Source organism: Monopterus albus, unplaced genomic scaffold (genome assembly GCF_001952655.1).
Source record: "Monopterus albus unplaced genomic scaffold, M_albus_1.0 scaffold273.1, whole genome shotgun sequence".
In the NCBI taxonomy this organism is placed as follows: domain Eukaryota; kingdom Metazoa; phylum Chordata; class Actinopteri; order Synbranchiformes; family Synbranchidae; genus Monopterus; species Monopterus albus.
Genome location: NW_018128153.1, coordinates 187,914 through 198,081, shown reverse-complemented (window position 1 = coordinate 198,081; position 10,168 = coordinate 187,914). Strand labels below are relative to the sequence as shown.

Sequence of the window (10,168 nt, the reverse complement as noted above, 5' to 3'; positions counted from 1 at the left end):
TCGCGGCCAAGGTGTTCTCCGGGGCGTCGTGGCTGCCTCCGCGGTGAGCCACCACCGGCACGCCGCCTGAAGGAGCCCTGGGCCGCAGGACGCGCCTGGCCTGGTCTGCTGGTACCGGAGGAAACCGGAACATCACCATAAAGACGTAGAGGAACGCGGTGAACAGGGAGGCCCCCGTAGCGCTCCTCGTCACGACCATCACCAGCAGAAAAACCGCCGAGAAATGCACAACTTCATCTCCGATCTGCAGCATGGCGCACGGAGGACAGGACGGTTATGTTACGACCGGACCGGAGGACCAAAGAGTCGCTGTTCAGAAAGATGACATGGATGGAGCTGTGCTGTCAGCGCTACGGTGGCTACATGATGGTGTGTCAGAGAGAAGCTCGCACACGTACACGCACGCAAAAAGATGACCGAGAGTCAGCGGTTTCACTTTGCAGAGGATGGAGAGGAGGCAGGAGAGGAGGTAGGAGAGGAAGCGCCAATGTCAAGTTTCAAAAATCATAAAAGCATTGAGAAACATCCGGTCAGAACATTCAAAATAAAAAGACAAATAATATTTTAGCTTTTGTTAGTTTTTACAAAATCTGTCCATGATTGTTTCTATCCTTTATGTTTTCAAAGATGGCTTTCTTCCAAAGATTCATATGTTTCTTAATTATGATAGTTAATAGCCCAACAAAAATCGTATAACCCAGCTCATCTCGGACTCATCAATAGCGATCGACTGATTAACTGGTTGGCTGATTAATCGACGGATACTGGCATTTTTGGATAACTGGCACCCACTGATGTCTGCGCTCAGGACGGCCCTTACAGCCTGTTAGTCTTTTTATGGGGGCAACAACAACAACATAACATTGACATTTTATATTGACCTCCTCGCTCTGTAAAGATTAGCATCAGCGTCGGCTGTTGAAGAACCCATATGGGTGACCACTACTCATCATCATCTGGAGGATGGGGTACTGAGAGTTTGATGATTTCACTAAAAGTGTAAACACAACCATAGTCAAAACTGTTTTTTATTAAAACCAAACATTAAAGCCGATGGCATAAAATGCAAATGATGCAGAAAAACATATCATTGAATGAATGGTATCAGGAGATGGTTTGCATTAAAAAACCTGTTTATCTGAAATCTCCACTGAATTTAAGGCCAATAGTTGGACAATGAATTAAATTCCATCAATGTTGGGCCTTTTAGGTAAAAAAATACTCCATAGTAATTTGAAATGCTGTTATAAATAACTATACAACTGGGGTTGATAACCAGAAAGTGAACATTCTTTCAAGGAATGCACAAATGTCAGCCTCTACATTTGCCTTGTATGTTTCACTCAGGACAGTCTGTGGCGGCCTCCATGGGCAGCGGGCCGATGTGCTGTTTAGCCGATGTGCTGGAGCAACTGGTCACAGTAGAGAGGACTCCGATGTTTGTCTCTCACTGCTTCTACCTCACTCTTCAGAAGAGCCGGGTGGACAGAGCTGCCTTTCTTCAGGACCTCTAGACACACAACCCAAAGTCCAAAAGCATATGTAAGTAAGCATTCAAGATATGTGATGAGAAAGGACAATTAGTCTGAGTATACTCACCTCCATCAAAAACTGCACTAAGTGAAGTATTTTATATTAAAAGAACTCTAACCGAACAAAATATAAACACTGTTTTCTAACATCCTGTTTCAATCAAATTTAGTTCTGTAGTAAATGTATTCATAGTTGTATTCCACCACTGAAGGAGTCTTAAGGATGTGATTTTATTTGTACTTAGTTCCACCTGTTCTGTGCACTCATATTTATTTCAGGGAAACAAGTATTCAAATAGCCTGCAGCAGGCACATGCACATCCAGGTTGAATGTGCTTAGTTTCTGATTTGAAGCTACTGATTTGAAGTTTGCCAGAAGTCTGAAGACCAGCAGATGGCAGTGATGAACTACACTACATCCACTCTACAACTCAAACAGTACAAACACCCTTTTCCTCCAGTGGGAGGCAATAATTCTCTGTCCAAGCAGTCATTTCTACACCTTCTGCCGATGTATAGAGAGTTAGTTGAATTATTATCCGTGGATAAATGCTTCGGAAACCACCGTGAAGAAGTGCTGTTCCAGTGGTGACATGCTGTCACTCTGGATGAGTTAGTTCATGTAAACTCATCACCTGATACCCGCCTTTGTTGTTCAAGGAGTTGGAGGGGATTTTTAGCTTTTGTGTATACTGCACTCAGCTGGGATGGAGGAAGGGGAGGTAGGACGGTGAATTAAAGGAGAACAATGATGACTTGTGAGAAGTGAGTTATGCTTGTGCCAACAGTCTTGTGTGATTGAGCAGGTAGCAGCCGCACCGCCAGGATGGTGGGATTACCAGAGCGGAGGACTGAATGAGTGATAGGAGGAGGGATGAGAGGGAGGGGGCGGTGGGGGGCGTCCATCATGCTGTCAGGACATGCTGCAGACATCAAGCCACTTCACAGATATGTGTTTGAAATCCAAGAAGCATAAAAATGAGATCTACTATTAAAGGAACAAAGAGAGAGATAGAGAGGAAGAAAGTGAGTGGGGAGGGAAAAAGAGGGCTTCAAACAGAGCCATGCATTAGAGGGAGGAACGCTTCCACATTTGCGGTGAAGGCAGTCATGGGTGCTGTCAGATACAAGCTATCACTGTGAGGTTCTCTCATTTCACAAAGACAGTTTGAAGAACTGGGCTACACATAATGTTTTTATCTTTACGTTGCATGGGGGCAGACACTGTATTAGCATGTAGGTGTTCAGAAAGAATCCCTAAAATACACATGCAGAACATACAAAATCACTCAACTGCAAGAAATATATACATACAGTATGTGGGCAAAGGCTGGTTCATAAAGTTGGTTTACATGTGTTCTTCCTTCTGCTGTCAAGGTTACAGACACTTGATAACCAATGGCCACAACAGAAAATGCATTTTGTCTTTGGAAGTCTTTAAAAGCTGTCCTGCAGAGCTAGAATTCATGGTATGAAAACTACAGCTGCATGCATTGAGCGTATAAATGCCTTCTCAGGCACCTCATCGCTGGCTAAGGCATCAGCGCTCACCTGTGTCCTGTCAGAAGTAATGACAGCTAACATCCATGAGAGTAGGAGTGAGTGAAAGTCCAGAGGAGCAGAGTCTTGGTTACATACTTCAAGAAAAGCTACTCAGACTTTCCATTAATACTCCAATAAAACACAGCTGTGAAGCTACTGGGCTGTCACTGAAAACACTGGTTATACAAGCAGCAAAACAGATGGACAAATAAAAGACAGAAGGATCAAGCAGGATGGTTGTGAGGACAGATGTGGGAAGGTGGTGGGGAGGAAAGGGGGTTCCCATGTGGTTGTCATTAGGTGGGACTGTTGTGGAGGGAGACTCTGGGTGGACAGGCAGCCACACAGATGACCCAGTCTAACCAGGTGTACTGGCAGGGAAATTATACAGATGATAGGACAAACATATTAACCTGTGAAGCATCTCTCTCAGGTGGGCACTTATCCATACCAGGATTTTCTGCTTCACTTGTGAGGACCACCACCACCTTTAACAGGCTTTAGCAGGGAGAATTGCTCAAGTCGCTCTTGGTGATCAATTGCATGGAAAAGATGAATAATGGTGTGCTTCTGATATAAAGAACAGGGGGGAATCTGCTGGAAGTGAGCCAGTACAATAACCTAGTGTTTGATAGAGGATACTCCCAATTCTTCTTATCCCTCCGTGAGTGTCTCAGACACAGCAGGCTGGTCTGCAAATCATCAAATCTAAACTCACAGCCTCACATTCACATCATCATCTTTACTATCTATATCAGCCGTTATCAGATAATCAAGGCCATAAGGCTCATATCCCATCACCATTTCAAGTCATATTCAGTACACGTGCTTGAGGATGTTTCATATTCCTGTCAGTAAGATCCAGATGAAGTATTCATTTTTACAACCAGCTTCAACAACATGTGCATTTCCACCAGTTAAGCCCTCACCTATCATCACTATCTATAATCTTTATCTTTGAGGTTAGAGGTTCAAACTCCCCACTCAGTCTCACCTAGCACTTGGTCCTGTACCGAGCTGTCAGGGTCGTCCAGGTGTAGGAGGAGCTGCTGGAAGAAGAGCTGCAGGTGAGGAGCGTAGAGCTCAGGGCTGTAGCTTTCGGTCAGACAGGACAGCCATAGCCCCAGGGTCTGCAGAGCCATAGCACGCACCTGCTCACTACTGTCGTCCAGACGTTTCAATAACTCTACAGAGGAAAGATACCCACACACAAAATTTACTATCACAAAAATAAAATTAGCTTCTTTTAGTTTTGAATCCTCATTATTATCATTTTTTGCTAATATGAGGATCAGTTTTCTATTAACACAACTGTGGTACCAGGCATTAACAGTTACTTTGAATATCAGAAAAGGTTTCTTGTGTATTAATTCATACTAAAATGGTGATATGCAATAATACAGAATTAACTGTGTACATGTAAATGTCAGTGTGCACTATGACAGAATGTTTGTCTTTTACCAGGATAGATCTTGTTGAGGGCCTCAGGGTGCAGACTCGTTCCTATCAATCTGAGTATTGTGGACAGAGAGCGAGAAGCCAACAGCCTGCTCATCTGAGAGTCCTCTTCAAGAGCTGAGAAAACCTGGGGACTCAGCTTCTGCTCTAGACACAGCAGCTGCACCAGAAAAGAGACCAGCACTAAATGACAATCCCACAGTTTGTCCAGGGGTTTAATACAAGTCAACAATACCTAAGGAGAAATCATGTCCCTAGTTAATTAAAAAGTGTGGTTTTCTTGTTAAAGTAGTGTCATTTTTTTCCATTTCCACAATTGTAAAGAATGTACTCCTAGAGGCCATGAACTTGCATGTGTGGCTGCTTTTGAGGCTGCATCGACGCAGCCACTTGCTTTAATTTCCAAAACCATCTCTAAAATGTGTGATTTCAATTTACTTAATTATCATGAATGAGAAGTAGGAAAGAAAAAGACAAGGGGAGGAAAATTTGGCAGAGAAGTGATCCGGCATTACATCAGTGATAATCTGGGGGTGTCATGTTTCACTGGGGTTGCTAAATGTTTTCACAGTGAGTCCTGAGAAAACAATGTCCTTCTAAATGAAAGGCTGTTTTGTGGAATAACCCCATAACCTTCTGTTGTTATACTCATCAGGAAATGTTTAGAACATCTCAACTGTAACCTAATTTCAAAGCTCAGTCCTATGTAGTGGCCACTTTTCCAGCTTTTCTGTTCTTGCGGGGAGGTTCGGATGTCAATGGAGGGTAAAGGTTTGATCACACACCCGCACCCATACTCACATCGTCCCCCAGCTGCTTCCTTTGCCTTGTAGCTACAGTAAAGATGTGCAAAAAGAGGTGGTGTGCGCACCAGTTTTAAGTGGTCACTCTGCACATGAGAGGACAAACACAGCCAGATGGTTGTGTGTGTTTGTGTGAGTACACACACACACGGTAGCTGGGCACAGGCTCCAACAGGCAGGTGCAAAAGCATGTCCCGCTGATAGTTCCTACACATAACAAGGTCCTAGAAAAGTGAAAGCATTGTTCCTCAGGGACCAAGGTATGTGAACCCACTCGCCCCCGCGTACACCTGCTACCTGCTTTGGCCAAGTCTTTTAGCCAAGGAGAGAAAAATGGTGGATATATTTTCTTAGATGGCCAACTGGGACTATATATTTTGATGCGAAATGGACAAAACAGAGAATTAGAAAACAAATGTCAGCTCCTAATGGATGAGAAGAATGCACTACCACATCTTTCTTTTACAGCTGAGTCAATAAAAAGTGTTTCTGCAGACTGGAGATCAGGAGTACATACAGCGCTACTGGAGGAGGTTCACATCTGGTGTTTGCTTCCAGTGCTTATGGGTCCCTTTGCATAGGTGGAAACAGATGTAACCAGTGTGTCACATTTGCCTTTGTGCAGATGTATTTGTAGATGTCATCTCTCAAGTGTTTGTTTATGTGTGTACCTGTCCAGGTGCGATGGCTCCTCCATGCAGGAGGGCCAGCAGACAGCTGAGGGCTGAGGTGCGGACGGCAGCGGCGGTGCGACCTGCGTGCCACACCAAGTTAGGGAGCAGCACATCACACAGGAACTTCTCCGACTCATCACGGAAATGTCTGGAGGAAGGCAGGAAGTAAAAATATACTGGAGCAGAGAAAGACGTTTCTGTGGGAGGCTTTAGGCATTTATAAACTTTAACAACTACAACAACTAAACCCATATTGTGTATCTAATAGTAGTTGAGGACAAGCAAATAATGGCGACTACTGGGAACGTAATGTGTCTGCTGAATTTATATGCAACTGCTAGACAACACCTATACAGCAGTCATTTTCCCACACTTTCTAAGGCAGAAGAGGTGGAGGTGGGGGACAGTGGAGTGGATGCAGGAGACGAGGAGTGCAACATCCAGATGTCCTCCTTTCCCTGCTCCTCTAACACAGACTCTCCACTGCTCTTTGCACCAAATCAGCTCTACAAGCTCTGGCAGTTGCATCTGTCCTCTGGCCTGTTCTGCTGGTGTCACAGTAAACTTGCCGTGTGTTTCCAAGAGTATGCTCTAACATGTCAGTGCCAGCAGGGGGAGACTGTTTGCCACTAATAGAGCCAGGTCTGTGCTGCTGCCTTAGCTCAGTGTCTTCATCTTGACAAGTATTGAAAGCTCATCATGAATGATGCCAGAAGATGGAAGAACATATTTCCACATTACAGGGATGATGTCCATGGGAAAAAAGATGAGGATTTTACTGTTCGCTTGAATCACTGCGCACACACACACACACACACACACACACACACACACACACACACACACACACACACACACACACACACACACACACACACACACACACACACACAAATACAGAAAATGCCAGGGAATTCTGACTGTACACATCTCATGGGCCTCTACACAGTGGAGCTGACTGTGCTTCTGTAAGGGTTACTCTCACTCACAGCTCTTTCTCACAGCACAACTTCTATTTCTTAACAACTAACTGAGTTTGCCATCAAATAGGACCGGTTAGGGAAGAGTACTGATGATCAGATTTCAACTAAATTATGTTATGAACATGTACTTTTTCTATAAAACTTTATAATTTATTCAAGCAAAATTAGTTATTTAAAGGTGCTCTACCTGTCTATTGATGCTCAAAACAAACTCACACCAGAAACCACTCCTCAGCACTCTTTGCCTCACCCATCCTGTTTCCTAAAACTGTGACAAACCATGGAGCCCTGTTTGCAACAGCTGTACAAAATGCAGCCTTCAGTCTGAAGCTGTATTAGCAGCTTAACAAGTGAATGTGGAAATCCAGTAAAACCATGAGTAGAATGCTCTGGTTACTGCTGATGTGTCACAAACCACTAATGTCACACAAAGATTCAATTACCACCAGATTGAAATAATATTGACTTAATACAAAGGTAAAAACCATGACCATGCCAGGTCGCTAATATTACCAAAACAAACACGTTTAGATACAAATGCATCCATAGGAATGGTGCCACATCTGTATCAAATTTGAGTCATTTGGCTGCTTTTAACACTCTCCATCTCAAAAAGCCAAACTGATGGTAACCCTGGTTTTTGCTCTTTCTTTGCCCCAATCTCTCTGTGCTAAAGAACACGGCTTCTTCGGTCTTGCAGACACTGGTTCAGACTTTCAGCTGATGAGAAGTCCGATGTGGCTGGTGGTTGGTTGAAATTTCTACTAACGGTTCAGAAAAATGTTTCACACACATTTTGCTCGGTGGCAGGTGGGGTTCATTTATGGACCGGATTTCAACACCACCAGGTACAGAAGCTGGAAAAACGAGAGAATGGCTGCAGCTGGCAGTGTCATAGAGGAGGGCAATACAGCTGAGAGACACTACACCCTGTCCCGTTTCCATTTGGTTCATCAGACGTTGAGGGAAATCCTACTTAATGCACCTTTAAGGCTGTGTTTTACAGATGCACAGATGCCTTTTGTAATTCATACAGTAAATGTATGAAAGCACCCCATATCTCGTCTGCAAATGGCACGATTTCCAAAATCTAGGGGAAAATATGTGAACTTTCATTTCTCACACATCACCTTCTTAGATTTCACATCCAGCTTTTTAATCACAGCACACAAATCCACATGAAAGAAAAACATTATGCGTATGTGTGTATGTGTGGATGAAAGGCATTTACATGCACACAAACCCACTTTCTCTTTCTGCTTCTATAGTGGAGCTGTCATTAAGTTCTTTTGGTTGTAGAACAAAGAGAAGAGGTTTTCTCTATGACTATCATTGTCCTCTTGATGACACTTCTGTGCAAATCATAAATAGAAGGATGAGATGAGTAGGAATGGCAATATTATGGAAAGACTGCCCCACATAGTATAAGTTAAGCATTTGTTTGAAACCTTTTGAAGGTGTAACATGATTTCTGTGTCCTGATGGTTCTGAGATTATCAGAGACAGAGCTCAGGAACAAGGGCAACAGTGAGCAGCACAGGTGGCCGCATGGTAAGTGGGAAAGAGAAAGACCTCTTTTGTCTAATATGCACATTTATGAATAAAATCATCTGATGGAGGATGAAGATTTTGGCAAAGCTGGCACAATGTTTTGGCTTGAGACCACTTTTTGTTGTTTATCTGGCATAATTCACTGACAAGCACCTTATTTTGTGCAGTATTCTTTACACTGGTGCCAGGTTCAAGAAAAAGATCTCAGCACACAAAGGCTAACAGTCTGTTCCTCATATTATCCAAAAGAAGCAGCTACCAACTCTTACAGGCTTTTTGGCTGCAGGTCTAGTGAGACAGCGTTAGAAACACGCTGGACAGATGTCTCCATGGCAACCCATGGACAATTTTTTCTTCTTGATCGATAGGAGCAGCTGCTGTGATCGCCAGGATCTGGGACAGGCCTCAGACTTAATGCGTTCCCTCAGATTAGGGCTGTGAGCCCAGGCTGAAGACCGCACAGCTGAGGACTCAGAGGAAACCCTGGACAGAATGTGTGTGTGGGTGGGGGTTGTCACAGAGGAGGACGGTAGCAAACAGGAGCTCCTCTCCCATGTACCAGACATCTCTCCTCTCTCACCTCCATCACCAGCCAGTAATCATTCAAATTACTGACATTTCCTTCCTATATTTGTTTCATAGTTTACCTTGCTCTGTGTGTGAGCTTGTGTGTCTGTTTCTAAGTGAATGTGTGCATGTATGTCCCTCTCACCCCTGGGAATCCACTGTGTTGGCTGCGTCCACGAGTAACTTGGCAAGCATTGTGAAGATGCTCATCCTCATTTCTGGGTCTTTGTCTGGTTTGAGGCAGGTCTGGAGCAGAGGCATCAGCTGGCTCACAAACTCCCCTATCACTGGACCTATAACACATACAGACACATTTGTGTTACTACTGCGTGATACTTATTGAGTTCTTAGCTGCACAAAGGAGCTTGGATTTTCCACGTCACTTTGCAAGAGTTTGCCTTTTGTCAGGACCAACTATCAAACGACCCACAAAAAAAAAAAAAAGGATCACACAGACTCATGACCACGTTTGTATTTAGCACTGACCAGACGGCTCGTGTTTTTGAAACCTTAATGGACTAGTGAGACAGTGACACGACGATATTATGACTCAGAGAAAATGAGCCATAAAAAGTTCTTTATGTAACAGAGTATTTCTCTACAAGTGTCTTATGAGAGAATAAGAAAGTTGCAGTGCAAGCTTTCCTAGTTATGGTCATGCCCACACACACAGCAGTCTGACTGCATGTTTACAGAGCTTTATATAGTAATGTGTGTGTGTGTGTGTGTGTGTAATGAGTGATAAGCGTTCATGCCCTGTTTGGACTCAAATGTACAGACATGAGAGGAGCCATAAAGAAAATATGGGAAAACAGTGAGCGAGATGTGGAAAAGGAGACCTATTTCATCCAAAAGGAGTGTGAATCAAAGGGTGTATCAGTTAATAACAGGTGTTAGAGAAGACATCTGCAGGTTGTCTTGTAATAACTATGGATATAACAAGGCAGTGATAGGAGATTGCACTACATTACGAGACAAATGGACTTCTCATTAATGTTTAGAGAGACTGTTAACATGTTTCCTTTCCTCGAGCAAGGCACTAAAATGTACCATAGGGA

General features: G+C 43.7%; 2 protein-coding genes across 3 annotated transcripts in view; both read right to left on the bottom strand.

Moving 5' to 3' along the window:
- The window catches only part of LOC109972905 (glycerophosphodiester phosphodiesterase 1-like), a 6,288-nt gene extending 5,810 nt beyond the window's left edge, over positions 1-478 (bottom strand). The window contains exon 1 of one of the 2 annotated variants that reach the window (XM_020622134.1): positions 1-478. In XM_020622134.1, coding sequence (XP_020477790.1) covers positions 1-253 — 253 coding nt within the window. In that variant the 5' untranslated portion in view covers positions 254-478. The other variant, XM_020622133.1, reaches the window with a different exon arrangement.
- Positions 479-1,391: 913 nt separating this feature from the next.
- dnaaf5 (dynein axonemal assembly factor 5) overlaps positions 1,392-10,168 on the bottom strand; it is a 20,502-nt gene continuing 11,725 nt past the window's right edge. Inside the window, 5 exon segments of the mRNA XM_020622137.1 lie at positions 1,392-1,510; positions 4,069-4,260; positions 4,536-4,692; positions 6,007-6,157; positions 9,256-9,403. Of these exon segments, the coding sequence (XP_020477793.1) occupies positions 1,392-1,510; positions 4,069-4,260; positions 4,536-4,692; positions 6,007-6,157; positions 9,256-9,403 (767 nt within the window).